The sequence below is a fragment of the Metopolophium dirhodum genome, chromosome 8, assembly GCF_019925205.1.
Source record: "Metopolophium dirhodum isolate CAU chromosome 8, ASM1992520v1, whole genome shotgun sequence".
Taxonomy (NCBI): domain Eukaryota; kingdom Metazoa; phylum Arthropoda; class Insecta; order Hemiptera; family Aphididae; genus Metopolophium; species Metopolophium dirhodum.
The window spans coordinates 36,017,459-36,033,861 of record NC_083567.1 but is presented as its reverse complement, the minus strand read 5'-3'; the positions used below and the strand labels follow the sequence as shown (position 1 = coordinate 36,033,861).

Genomic DNA, 16,403 nt, shown 5'->3' with positions numbered 1-16,403 from the left:
TATCAATTCGTGTCATATAATATATTATATTTATAGGACACGCCGCACATAAATTTAGAAAATTTGGATAGTTGTTATATTTTGGTAGTTATAGGTATAATAAATAAATCAATCAGCGCTATTAAAAAATAGTATATTTATATGTAATGCTCCTACTCTCCACTGCCGATTTAAGTATTACACGCTGTGTAACATTGCATTTATAGTTGCACCATATATTATTATGTAGAGTAACTATGTATATTATACATAGGCACAATTTATTTCGATGGAATGTTTTGCATGGAGAGCCCCATTCGTCGGAGCACATATACTTACGGACAATAAATTATAGGATTTAGCCAAACATAAAAATGTAGGACGGTTTGTAAGATGTTAAAGCTAGTTAAATATCCCTTAAGCTTACTTACAGTGGATTTGAGGTGGGTCGTTATTGATTGTTTATCAAACTTTGTTCAGATTCCGAGAGAGTATACGCTTTTTTCGGTTAATGGCTTTTAGGGCAATAGAAAAGCTGTACAAAACTTTCACGTAGCACTTTTTTAGATTACAAATTATATTTGTCACGGATCAAACTTTAGAGTGGTTGTGCTCAAATTTAATTTCTAATATTTCTTCAGAAAATTCTGTAAGAAATAAAAATGTTACCATTTTTTTTTTTTGGATCACTAATATAATTAAAAAATGCGTCTTTATAATAAAGGTTCTCTGTTATAAAAATGTATGATATTAATATTGCAATATTGTTATGTGTTCAAGATATATATGCATTTGTAATTATTTGACATTATCGTTGACTTTCTAAGACTAATATAGGTAGGTGTAGAAAGTGTTCTTCACAAACTTCAACACTTTAGTACATAATATAATACATGTTCATGGACAGCTGATCATGGGTCACGCATATATGATTTTTTCAATCCTTTAAAAATATGTTCTTTAATTTGATTTTATTTATCCACGTAAATACACGGCAAGAGCCAAAAGCGCGGAGTTGTCGATATTTTAGTAAAAAAAAAAAATTTGCTAAAAGTAGGACCAAATCGATTTACCTAAGGTATTTCAATGTTGAAAGGCGTAGAATGACCATAAACAATTATTACTGGACGGGTTTTCTATAATCAATAAAAAAAAAACCATGTAATATACCTATATTAAAATTTGAAACGATTATTTCGCGGTTGTAAAAACAATATCCTGGCAAAACGGCAAATCGCAAATATTATTATAATAATACACAGCGTGTTGCAGCGGCGGCGACAACTCGGCGGATCGGACCCTGGTATTACGATCGTTGGAAAGAAAAAAAAATAAATAAAAGGGTATATTATTATTATTTCGTGTCATGTATATAATATTGTGCGTGTACCACTTTCGGCCCCAACTGGGTTGCCGCCGACACCGAATCGATAGTCGTCGGGTGAGTCATCGTCTGCGGCGGCGAGGGGTTGCAGTCGTCCGTATATAATATGGTCCGTCTCGGGGCGGAGGGCGGTGTGGGCGGACTCACGCGCACGACAATCGAGCTTTTTGCCCGAGTATACACCGCGATAATGTAACCTACCTATTATATAGAACATTATAATACAATATACACTGTGCCGAGACATCGATGTCTGCCGTGTCTCACCATATACGATAATCGAATACGATTGCGACGACCGACGGCGCAATTAAGGGACGGCGACGTGTACACACACGCCACTATCGCCGACGATCAGTGTGTGTCTCGAGGGCTATGCCGTGACATGAACGCCGGCGAATCGTACAAGGTGCTCGTGCTGGGCGACTCGAACGTCGGCAAAACGTGTCTGATGCACAGGTTTTGCGACGAGACGTATTACGACACGTACATATCGACCATAGGTAAGTTTCCGCAGCGAGCAGGTGGCCGGACTTGACGGGCTTGTTACCATAGGAGGGAGGGGATTTTATTTTTGTTGATATAATGTTATAATGCGCGTCGTTGTTTGTATAAATCGCGTAGGTATATGTTTAAAAAATATAACGAGTATGTATATAATATTATCTTACTGCAGCAGTCAGATGTTTAAAGTATTCCCACCGATCACAATATAATTAGGTTCCTAACTAATGATAATTAATATTTTACAAGTAGCTACTTAAATACTTAGTTATCAGTGATGCGATGGTCTTTAACAATGGAATCGCTGTAGAACACACATATGCATACATTTATATATTTATATTCGTTTGTAATACAGCAAGCTTGAAATATCACTTCTCAAACGTCTCAGATGCTCGACGCGTTGATGCTTAGTAGTTAGTGCGTTTCATGTGTCATGTGCTCGTGTGTGATGTTGTGTGTATCGTGTAGGTATGTTTTTTACATAATCAGTTCTGTAGCTGTATATCGTTTGCGTATTATAATTCGTACAGACAGTCTAAACATGTATAGGAATAAAAAAAAAGTGATGTGCTTTTATTTTAACGCACCCAACAAAACCTAACTAATTCTTAACAAATTGTTAACATTGTCACAATATAATATGAAACAATCACCTCAAATAAAAAATGATAAATGATAAATAGATAATGGTTATTTAATAAATAAAGCTAAATATTAAAGATTGCTTTGAATAAATAAATATATTATTGAAAATGGCTTAAGATGGTTCAGGAAAGGCCAATTATCCCTTAGCCTTAAACTCCTATTTACGTCTATGAATAGTGTCTTTGACAAATCAAATAATATTTAAACGTATACAAATGAGATTTTGTATCGAACTTCATACACCTCTAAAAACCTGTGTAGGACTCTAAATAATAATAATAATAATTCCAAGTTTTGAAAAAAAATGTACGCATCACCAAAATTTGCTGCCAGCACTATAGGTACGTCGTTAAATCCATCAAAGCGATGACCTTTGCGCGTAAGCAGCAAAAAATGTCCTTGCGGTAACCTACATTATATACCCGCTGTACGATGTGTTTAATTACGTGGTTAAATACATAGTTTATACGGCGTACACCGCGGTTACCGGGTAACATATTAAACCATAATATATTCAACCACGGGTGAATTTAATAAGCGGGCGTGTATAGTATATTTTTAGCGTGTAATAACTATAAACAACGGTAAAATTACATTATATAGGTAATACACCGTATATGTGTATATTATAAAATTATATATATTTTTCAAGTGTTTACATGTGATCTGTTCACTACTATCGCACAAATATATACGATGAGAATATTATTATGCACCACCATATGGTTCGGAGAAATGCGATCGATTGTTGTAACACTTGTAACCGCGGTATCCCTTTTGACCTATTCTGTATCGGTATCAAAATTAAAATAAATTAAAAAACACGATACTCTTTTAATATTTACCTACCGCATAAACGTATATGAGTATATGGTTATAGTGTCTGCGTGATTTCTTAATAAAGAATCAAAGAACGGGTAATGTGTGTACATAGGCATTAGATAAATATTTAATTTGTATATATTATGCACATTATATAACGCTATGTGATTAAACAAAAACAAATTCTATAGCTACTCAAACTGAAATAGAAAAATATGGAATTATTATCATCGGTGACATTGTACATTGTACAACCTAAACAGGCAACCAAATATTATATTATTTTATGCGATACCGCTGAATGATTAATGCGGCACAAAGGGATAAACAATCACATTCATGTATAATGATGCATTGGTGCGTATTTATTAATATGAATATATAGATACTGTATTATATAGGTATATCATTGGAACTAGCTAGGTTTGGTCGTGCGAAAGTCGAAACCACCTAACGTAATTCGACCAACATCCCGTCGGGGATTGCACCAAAGGATGTACCCCATCATATTAGATAGGTATAATATGATAATATATTATGCGGATGCTGTTGCTATATATGTCAACGAAACTTTTGGTACAAATATATACATACAGGGGGTTTCATTGCATTTGTCACAGTCTATACATTATTTTATATTTAATAATTTAAAAGTATGTCTTCGAAAAAAGATTATTATATTATTAGAGATCTTGCACAGCACAATTAGTAAAATCCATAATGTTTTTTCAATGATTAAAGCCATAGACACGAATTAAAAAAATGATTTTGTCGTGTCTTGTTAAATGTTAAGATTGGTTCTTATTTAAAGAGATAATTATGTAAATATTTTTAAAAGTTGAATTTATTACTATAAATTGCATTGTGTATTCAAATAGTTTTGTAGATGAGTAGGAGGGTAAAAGTGAGGACAAACATGGAGAAAATTCTGTATAGGCGTATAGCTGTATAGTGAACTACATAATATTTTACACATTTTTACGATTAACTATAATTATTTTAATTCATTTTAATACAAATCGAATCATTAATATTATAGAAGAAAAAAGCGGATTTCGTTCAAAATTTAAAATCTCATTAATAATAAATAATAATTATCGCTACTACGTTATTACGTAATAATGTTATATTATACCTATTGAAGAATATTAGATATTTACCTTTTCATAATGTCGTTAAAACATTAATTATGAATTGTTTTCATTATTTACTTAATAAATTCGTACTTGGGATTAACTAACTTTCAACGATGATTTTATTGTATAGCTCTTGAAATGTAATCCATATATCAGTATGACGGAAAACAGATAATGATTGTTATTCGTTGAAAATTATTATTGTAATAATAACTATAATAATATAAAACGCATTCGCCGTGCACGGGATGTAGGTATTACTCTTAATAAATAAATAAATACTACAATCAAATAGAAAAATTGCGCCAGTTTGACTGAAAATACGTTGAAATAGTGTTCAAACATAAAATTAATTTAATTTTTATCGAAAGTCAAAATTGAATACTAATATACAACATAGGCGTTCCCGTACGTGTTCTGAAACTACAGAATAGAATAGCCTACAGAAATGTACAGCTCGTACACATTTTACGCGATGATTATTTTCTTTTTTGTCACAAACTTTTGTGCGTCATGTTTCCTGTACAATTATCATTAGATCGTGTGGTTCCCTCGGTAATTTGGTTCCTTTACAATGTGTAGTCATGCAAATCGAATGGATGAAAGGGGTAAAATTGTACCCGTTAACATCGTTACACGACAGCATTTATTTACATATATATTATATACGCTAAAAGCCTAATGCGAACACTCATTAAACGTATACAATTTTGAGGCATCTTTGAGAATGTCATAAAGAAATGATATAGGTACCTACTTATTTTAATTTATAGCGATGGCAACAATAATAATATTTTCGTTTGCTTTGGATTCCAGGAGTCGATTACAAACAAAAGATAATTCAGTTGGACGAAAAACCAGTAAAGTTACAAATATGGTAAGTCAGCAGTTAGTGAATATATAATACATAAAGCGACACGATATGTTTAGATTTTAGAATAGTTAAAATTAATGTCGATAATCTTCCCTAACCCAATCTAACCTAACCTAACCAGTAACCATGATATTGATACAACAATATTTTTCCGGCATTATTCGAGTATAATATACATATTATTAATATGTGCCACGTCAGTACGACCCGGTGTAATACCAATATAATACAATAAAATATAAAGCAGTTTTTAAAGTAGTTTTTAAAATCAGAGAAACTGCTCCAAAATTCAATCCACCCATTTCAACATGTTATGACTACACCTATCGGCCACGTCGAGTGTCGGTGTATATAGTTTTCATCTAAATACAACTTTTTTGTGCAATATGGCATATAGGTATGCATTGTATATCAGGTATTCGAGTTTCGAATAGTTTTCATCTGATTACATTTCTAGTACATTTGGTCTATACGCAATCCAATCTTCATAATATATTATTATCTTTCCGTTAAATCATTTCATTTTTTTACGAATTAAATTAATAATTCACGATCTTATAATAATTCTGCAGGTCACAGTGTATTATTATTATGTTTTTCTAAAAAACACACTAGCGTTGTTTTAAATAATTAATATTTTATAATAAACCTATTGTATAATAAGCGAATTAAATATACGTTAAAAGTATTAGTCAAACACGGATATTGTACTGTGTATACGCAAATATACAATCTACACCGAACAAACAATCATTGCATTGCATTATAATAATTAATAATGATACGGTTATTATAATATTTTTTAAACATTTTTAACAAATTATTATATTATTCGTTTTTCCATGCACACTAATACATTTTATTATATACCTACATTGTGAGGCGGGAACCACGGTAGTATACCTAAGCGGTTACACATAAATTATATAAGCATTATACCTACCAGCTACTTATTATTACATTTTGTTCAATATTACCAGTTTTACCTACTATGGTTGTTATTTACTGCCGAATGTATTTTTACTCCAATATATAAGAATTATTATAGGCTGCACTTACTATTTGGAAAAAATATTCATACCTACTAGTAATCTATACTATCTTATTATTGCGTAATATTATAAAACATTCAAATCAATCATTAATGTCAAGTGTAAAGACCATCGAAAGTGCTGTCAGATATTTTTCATATTTATTCGAAATGTATTTCACCACACATCACGAAGAATATTGCACTATATTAAAACGAATCCAATTTATATTATGTACGGAAACGTCAAAAGTGTATAATCGCAAGGCATTAAAAAATAATCCACTAAAATATAAAAACTACAGCTGCATCTTTAATATTTTATACGAGACAGCACCTTGATTGAAAAAATTAAAACTGAATACTAATCGATTGATTTAAAATGCAAATTACTTTAGCGATACAGTCGCGACGTAATATTTAATTTATATCCAATAATATATAACTGAGTGGTTTATACTTCAAGCATAGCTAGGTCATTCGATGTCATAATGAAGTGTACAGAATATGACATAAATTCAATACTTAATTTGGTCACGATTGCTGTTGGGATGGGAGTTTTTCACTAAATTATTAGTAATTGAGAAATTATTAAGTCTGACATTGTACGTTTTCAATTAATAATATTATATTGTATATTTGTATGTATACAAATCAATGTCATTCATAAAGTACTATATTAATTAATAATTATGTACTTAATTATATTTGCATTTTTATAGTAATATTAATAATATATATTATAAATAAAAATAACTATCTATTACTTGTCGAGTAATACAAACAGTTATTGTACGTAGTTATTTATTATTCTGTTATATTTTTTAATCTTTCAATGACACTAGCCGACTACCATGTTCACATATAAATTTAATAAGTATTTTCGTACAAAACGATTCAATTAGGTTTTATGCGTAGGAATATCTGCCATATAATCGTTGATAAAATAGTACCTATATGAATTTTATTATTGTTCTGAAATAATACCTTCACAATAAAACTCAAACAAATATTTTTGGCGTATCTATTCGATGCATAATAATGTATAATACGACAATAAGATAATAAGTACAATAAGACGCCCCTGTCTTATGCAACATCAATAAAAAAAAAACAAAGTTAACTAGCGAAGGACAAGTTTATAAATATAACCCATAAAATTCAGTACATGTAATAATACAGTTATGTAAGTACAATTCAACCAAGCTCAACAAAATATAATATATGAATTATAATATGTTATAAATGACGGATATTTTTATTTTTTTAAAGATTTATGGTGTATAATATAATATTATAATGTATACAAGACGGTGCAATAAAATGTATTACCGTTGTTAAAACGGTATCTAAAAGAGTTCAAATAGGTTTTATTCACATCGAATTCTATGTACCTGCCCATGTTTTGAAATAATACCTATTATTCACAGCCAAAGATATAGTAATAAAATCGTTGTAGATAAACTGAGTCGTTTTTTAGGTTTAACACGTTATTTACTCGAAAAGTTATAACTTTTTGAGAGTCATTAGTCATTACCTATAAAATAATATTTTTGAAAAAAAAAAAAAAATATTTTTGTTATTTTTCGGTTATCTGTTGAATGCTTTTACTTTATTGAATCACCGAATACATTTTATACTCCAAAGTAAACTATTTTTCTGAATTTCGATACACAAATAATTAATTTTTATTGTGGAGTTAATAAGTTAGACTTAAGTAAGAACTTAAATACTTATGACTAATTAACTACTTGTGCAGCAGGGGCCCTATATATAACCTGTTGATTAGGTATGCTCGAGAAAATAACAATGTCAATAAATGGTTATTCTGATATAATAATGTTTAACTCCACAGAAGATAAGTAAATATTGACATTTTGAATTTTTATTTTTGTTTTATTACAATATAATTATATAAATGCCAAACGGCAGTTATAAAAAGGTGCAAATACAATTTAAATCTAAATCTAACAATACAACATAATAATAACATAATATAAATAAAATTATTCCGGTATCGGAGAGTATAATATGATATGTTCCGATCATGGGGCGGTTGTGGCCATGCTAGGTGGTGTGACTGGGGATAGAGAAAGGAATCTGGTCGTGGGTTGAGAGGAAATTTTAAAAGATAATGAGAAGATCTGGAGCATTTAAAGACCAATAATTTATAAGCGAGTTATTGTACCCCGTTCGTCAGATTCGATTTGTCGCGAGTATATAACCGTTTGGATATGTAGGAATTGTGAAATGTCTGTGAACAATCATAGTGAATGACAGGGATATTAACAATAAAAGAAGCATATGCTGAAAATCTATTCTAAACACTTTCGATACGGAGTTGATCATTTGCAATGAAAGGGTGTCAAACAACCACACCATTTTCAAGAGTATCTGACAAAAGTACAAAGTAAACGTTTAATGAATCCTAGGACTTCTAAGTTTACATCAACGTTTTATGACATATATATTTCGGTAGAAATATAATTTATTATAACTTTGAATTCAATAACCGAATAAAACTAATAATATAAAATGTGGCTGAATTTTCGTTTTCAAAAAATTAAAACTGAAAAAATATTAAAATTTATATAAGTATATCGATAATATAGGCCATTTAATTTCTAAGTAAAAAATGTACATAATATTATATGTAATCACTTATCAATTAATCATGTTGACATGCCTGTTAATTTATAAATTCTTCAGCTACGAGTTAAAAAATATATTGTTAGTAATTTTACATTACCTACATTATATTAGTAAGATTTCGTTAAAAATTACTAGCACACTCAAACTTAATTTCCATACTTTAAAGTAGGAAAATTAATAAAAGTACGTCAAATTCACTTGCTGGAAATACAATGCACTGCCTGATATAATAATAGTACAAATAAAAATTGTAAGTTAAAAAATTAAAACATAAACGAAATTATGTTAGGTTCTGTAAATGGATACATTTTTAAGTTTTTCTCCTGATGACAATATTAAAAAATAAAATGTTTTTTATGATCAAATTTACTTATTGTGCTATGCAAATATTTTAAATAATATCCATGTTTTTTTCCAATAGTAAAAAGAGTTGTTATTCTTATATAATACTACAGCTGAATATCTTGGCTTCGCCCGTGTGCACTGTGCAGTTGTTTTTTGTAGCAAATCCTATAATATAGTATATACCTACGCTATATAGCTGTATCTCGTCATCTCGGTTTGAGTGTATCTCAGTTTTAATGTACCTACCTCACTACCTCAGTCCACTGCGAAATCGGCGTCAGTGTAGGTACCTAGCTTTATGAAATAATTCGACCTAGATGGGCAACCGAAAGTCACGGATTGGATTTAGCACTGGGTATATATTTTTTAACGTGGTTGAAACCACTTCCTTTCTAAACTTTTCTGACATATCTACAAAAGTATCTGAGATTTTCGTCAAATTCAATTGTGTAGCTTTTGAGTATATAAAGCTACACACATACATTTGGTTTTAAGATATATTTTCATTATTTTAGGCCATAAGCGTGACAATTTGATGCATGCTTGTACCTTATTGGCCCGAGTAACCAATGGCAACTAATTATATACAAAAAAAAAAATAATCCTAATTTATACTATTACTAATATAAATTAATAAAAAAAAACCTATTATAATCTGCGCCCAATGGCAACCATTTATAAACAAAACAAAAGTTTCTATTTCATCCGTGAATCTCAAGATCACTGTTTGAGCACCTCTTTAAAATGCGAGTATCAGAAAATCCTTACTTATTGCACATCTAGATCATGAGAGGAACCACTATTCCAAATTTCAAGTTCATATAGGTTTTGTAGTTTTTGAGATGTAGCGATGAATGAGTGAGTGGTATTTGACTTATATATATAATAATTATAATATCTAGATTATTATTTATTATTGTAGCCAATGTATATAACTGAAACGTAATGGTGTTTTATCATACCTTTTATAATGATAATAATAAATTATTATATACAGGGACACCGCTGGACAAGAACGATTCCGGACACTGACCACGGCGTACTATCGGGGCGCAATGGGTATATTACTCGTTTATGACGTGACGAATCTGGATTCATTCGACCATTTGACGTATTGGTTGAAGAATATTCAAGAGGTGAGTTCTAATAATGCATGTTTTTAATGGTAGAATAATAATCGCGAACGAGAACCGATGGACCAATTATTATATAGGTAAACATTTTTAAATGTGACGATTATATTATACATATAATAATATTGTAATGAACATATTTAGAACGCTTCGCCGGACGTTATCAAAGTTTTGGCTGGTAACAAATGCGACAACGAGACAGTGCGAGCCGTGGATAAAGCAGACGGAGAAAAAGTGAGTAGTCAGAGAATATACGAAATTGTTTTACCATGCTCGGTCAATTGCGCCAACGATTAAATACATTTGAAAAAAACATTTGAATATAAAAAATCAGTAGATACGCTATAATAAAATATATTATGTATATACATACTCGTTTCTAAAATATATTGTATTACCTATTATGTATAGATAGCAGAATGCTACGATATGCCGTTTTTTGAAGTCTCGTGTAAGATGGACGTCAACGTGGAAGAAGCGTTTCAGGCATTGGCCAAAATGATTAAAGAACGTTCCCAATACTCGGTGAGCAATTAATTACTATGAAATATGCAATAATTATAGCCTATAGGTAGAATTAATTATGTGACGTGTTTTGGTATTAAATATGACTATGCGTGGCACAATCATATAATTTTAAATAAATCAATATATTGATACGCGATTAACTACCTACTCAATTGAAGTTCCATTTTTATACAGGCACCTATTTAAATTCTCAGAAAATATATAAAATATAAAATTTGAAATCTTATAACAATTAATGATTTTTAAGGAAATTAGTTTTTACCTTTAAAAAGTTACCCTTATTATTATATAATTACCTATGTATACAATATCGAAGACTTTGCGTACTTCTCTTTAAATATAATATTATGTAATTTTTTTAAGTCTTTAGGCCACATTTCTAACTTATGCTAAATTAATTTAACTTTATATGATTGTGCTATATAGTCATATCTAATACCAAAAGTATATATACTTCATATATTTGCTCTTTTTAAAGTTGCTACAATAACTCTGATATTTAAAAATAGGTTCTATTTCATTTTTCAGTAATTTTCAACCTATTGACATAATTTCAAAATATCTGAAAAAAAATAATAAAAATGAGATTACTAGAATTGAGTCATCTATTTTTAAAAATTAATATGGAGTTTAGACCTGGTAAAGGAGTACTTCCCCATCAAGCTATAGTTATAATGTAACAAAACATGTGTACAGGGTTATTTGGACAGTTGTAATGCTGCCGCCCCTAAATTCCTAAAAAATTTCACCCAGCTATGGCCCTCCTCCCCTCCCCGCTAAATACGTCCCAGCAGTCTACAAATGCATATGTTAGGTTATAAAATGTATTTTTTAAAGTGATTTGTTTGTTAATTCATATGTTATATTGTTTATAGGGAGCGTTCGGGTTGAGAGACGAAACGCCAAGGGAGAAATGTTCGCCACTTTTCGAAAAAGCTTTTGCTGAATCTACACGGAAGTGCAGTTCCTGTTAATGTCCATAACTGTAATATTAAAAATAATCATAACGGTTTAGCTATTTATATTTTCATAAAAATCTAAAAGCCTATTAATTATCATATACGTGATGGCTTACACTCGCGCCTATCCGATGACGTCGAGAGTTGAATTAACATAATATGCTAAAACGACGGAACTTAAAAGTTGTTGATTAGTGATTACTATATAATATAAATAGTAAAGACATAATAAAATACGCATAATATTATAACGTTATTACAATATTACAATAAATATACTAATATAATACGTAATGAATTGAATTTATTACCTATATCGTATCTATATCCATAATGATATTTTGTAAAGTCGAAATGCACAAAATCGTTGTTTTACCGTTAGAGTAAAATTTAATTTTCCACGTAATATATCTCTCCGATTACATATAAATAAATATATTATATCAATACCTATTAATTCGTTCTATCAAACACCGAAGTAAATACATAAATACTTTAATATGCTTTAATATTGTACATACGTAAACAGTGTGTCTTCAACTAATGACAGGGTCAGATATTGTGCTTGTTCAGACATAACATTTCAATTTTAAATATTTACTGTTTACATAATTTTTTCAACGGTTTATATTATATATATTATGTATAGTCAGAACAAAGATATTAAAATATACCTAATCACGATATTATGAATACATATAGCTACGAATCTTTCACGTTTTGCCTTTATATATATTGTATTGTTTCTCATATTATTAATATTATTACCTATATACAACTATATAATATTTTCCTGCAAATTCACATGTATTTTTTAAAAATGTCTATTTTGATTTATACCTATTTTGATGTTGTATACCTAATATACATTTTTGTTTATTGTAATCCATTAATCCATTGATTAATTTAATAAATTGGGAATATAATACAATTTTTGAAATAATCATCATTATTAGTTGGTTTATTATTATACTGTTACCTATTATTCACTTTATTCAATAGAAGTATAAAACATACTGTCACCAAAATATTTTCAAACTGATGACTTGTAACACGTCTTCTCTGAAGGAATTTGCTTATTTTCCAGCAATTAAAAGTTTATGTTTAGAACACGCCTCAATATAATATCAACTTAATATAATTGTATTAATATTAAAAAATTAGAAACCTAACAATTAATATTATTGACGTAAAATGTAATTTTTTTGAAAACTCGTCTTTTATGATATTGAGTGAGAAGTTTTCAATCCACTGTTCACAATTAAACTTTAACCAAATACAATTATTAAATTGTATTACAGGCTACAGCAATATAAACGGTGAACGGTAAAGTATATTATAATATATGGCCCGCATGAGACTTGAGTAAGTTGTCAAAGATTTCGTCGGTGAAAATCACAAGTACCTATATGATGTCCTTAGAAATGTTTATAAAATATATACTTCTGTGCAGAATATTATTGATTACTTACATTAACTGTTTTAGAAATTTTTTGACATGCTTATACCTATATATAGATACCTACTTGAAATGAAAAATTTCCAAACTAATTTAATTTAGTTGATAAATGAAAGTTTTGTGCAGGAACTATACGATAGCGTTTAAGCGGAATAACATGCGGTGAAAGTGAGAAAAATTAAATTCGTTTTCCCCTAAGTTAGGTTAGGCACGTCTTAAGCTCTAATAGTATTACCAGTTTGACGGTATGTACTCACAACTTAAATTATATGTACGTTTTATTATATATACATATACCTATACTACATAGCTTCTGTATAATGACAGAACGATAATGTGACAAACTCGTCTCTATATTGCCAATCAGCTCGTGTCGATCGTCGTTTAAAATTCAAGTATGCGGTTTGCTTAAATATATACAATATATATGATAAAAATGTTCACCTACCAATCGGATATAAGAACGATGTTGCGGCAGTTGTCCGTTGTAACTTGTATGTGTAAGTTTATACCTTGGAGTAGTTTTTGTGGTATAGAGGACAAAAAAATTTACACTATAGGTATATTATTGTAATAAACCACTGACTTTCGAATGGAAAATAATAACGATTGAAAACGGTAATGGGACGTATATTTAGTCAGTCTACCGTATGCACTATATAATATATTTTCTTACGAGTGTTGTTAACATAACTTGTATTTCGAAGGGATGTGTGCACGGATACTGACGAGGAGATTTGACGACCTTTTCGGACCGTTCATGTATAAAAATTTCTGGCGAGCACTGCGTTCATCTCACTAATAATCGCTCGGTATCCCTACCACAAAATGAAAAGAAAAAACAGACGAAAGAAACGTCGTTTTTCAGTTGTGTACCATTGTTTTTTTTACATATGCGTCCAGTATACATTGCAGTGACCTTCGTGAATCGCTTGCTAAGGATATTTATATTATTTCTGATGTATTTCCATGATGTTGAATAGTATTATTGTGCCACCACGGCTGTTTTTGCAATTGGTTTTATTATCTTTCACACCCGCGGAGTCTCTTTTTTCCTCCTCCAGTGTCAGCGCTGTGGGCGGATGTCGCACTATAATACGTCCAATGTATATATATTATTGTTGTATTTGAGTAAACCAATAACGAGCGACCCGATATTGTTTATATTTATTCATATAGGGTTACTCGTCTGTTAACAAATTATACAACTAACACATATTATTATATAGGCACTATTATCTATATTGTGTAAATGTATATGATATTATTGTTTATATAATATTACTAGTTGATCACGTGCTGCACTCCGTTATCCGTTAAATGTACCAACTCAATATGACTCAAACTTTATTCAATTCGTTATTTAATATTAGGTGTATGGTGTTAAAAACTTAAAAATGTTCATCTTGAATCTTGAATCTCAAAATACTAGTGCAAACATCACTTTATAAAATATGAATTTTAAAAATACGCTTTTAGTGTACACTTATTTGGTGGTACCATGAAAATTGCAAGTCTCAAGCTATCATTATTAAGTCTCTACGTTGATCAGTCAGTGAGACGTTCAATTATATATTATATTATAGCCATCCCAACTGGCGTTGCCCTTGAGACACGCTAGTTATTATGCGAGCAATATATTTTAAGTAGGCAATCCTGCGAGGAGCATGATACGTAATTACAAATATTAGCGTTATAATAATAATAATAATAATATTTTTACTAAGTTTTATGCTTTTGACCAATTAGTATAATAAATTATACAGGTCTAAAATTATATTCAATCATAACCATTAGCAACTATTAGCAACATTACAATAAACAAAAAATATATTACGATTTAGTTTTTTTTCTGGACAGCTGGCGCCCACTGTTGTATTTTTGACATCCAGATTTTCTACTTTTCTGCGGTGGATTAACTGTTTTTTCATATAAACTTTGCACTGAAAATTATGAACATAACAGAAAAAAAAACAGCCGAATCGGTAAATGCGTACTCAAGTGATGCTATGACAAAGGATAAGAGTTCATTTTTTATATATATAGATAGATAGATTATGTCACATATTAATATAATTATAGTATCTTATATTAAAATGTAATTAAAATATAACAATTATTATTATCAGTACATAATATTATGTCATATGTATTTGTGATAACTGAAAAATTGTATGCTAGTATTATATGTAATAAATAATTACCTATAGGTACATATTATTTGGTTAAATTAAATTAATAATAAAAATATTAAATGTTCATTATGATTAACTTCTTTTTTAATTATAGAATTCAATAATATATCAGACTTCAAATTTATTAGAACTATGTACAAAAGGTATTTTAAAAATGTTTTAATAGTTTTTTAAATAATGTGTGTGTTCTTTAATAACCCCCCCCCCCCCCCCATTATAATGTATAAATTATACATAGGTATCTGAATATCTCATGATTATTTTATATGAAGAATCAACAATAGAAGTTAAGTATTAATTATTATTATTATTTGATATTCATCGAAAAAATGTAACCAATTACAACTAACTTTTCTTTTGAATTCTAAAAATACACATCTAAAAATAAATGTGTTTTAAAAATATAAAATCAAGGGGGACAAGCTATCTCCAATACTGCATCCTCCCCGCAAACATGTCACAGATTGCTTACTGCCCTATACTCTAACAAGTGTATGTACATCCTTATTAATTTATAGACTCGATATATATTTGATTTTTTTAATACTTAAAAAAATATAAAAAAACTAACAGACTAAAATTAAAAATTTCACATTAAAATAACAAGTATGTGTGTAGTCTATCTAAAACACTTTTCAGAAAATCTTCATCTAAAAAATTAGCATTTTTATAATCAAATAACCTCTAAAATCGTTCCTATATTCACCCCATTTTAGGTATTTGTTACTGTGTTAAACCATACATTATAACTACCC

At 29.5% G+C, this 16,403-nt stretch overlaps 1 protein-coding gene across 1 annotated transcript; it reads left to right on the top strand.

Annotated features, from left to right (window-relative positions):
- Positions 1 to 1,679: 1,679 nt before the first annotated feature.
- On the top strand, positions 1,680 to 12,940 carry LOC132949974 (ras-related protein Rab-13-like). Its single transcript, XM_061021128.1, has 6 exons — positions 1,680 to 1,866; positions 5,290 to 5,350; positions 10,372 to 10,510; positions 10,652 to 10,741; positions 10,919 to 11,032; positions 11,911 to 12,940. Exons 1-6 carry the CDS (start codon positions 1,749 to 1,751, stop codon positions 12,007 to 12,009), a joined length of 621 nt encoding a protein of 206 aa, XP_060877111.1. The 5' UTR covers positions 1,680 to 1,748; the 3' UTR covers positions 12,010 to 12,940.
- Positions 12,941 to 16,403: the final 3,463 nt, after the last annotated feature.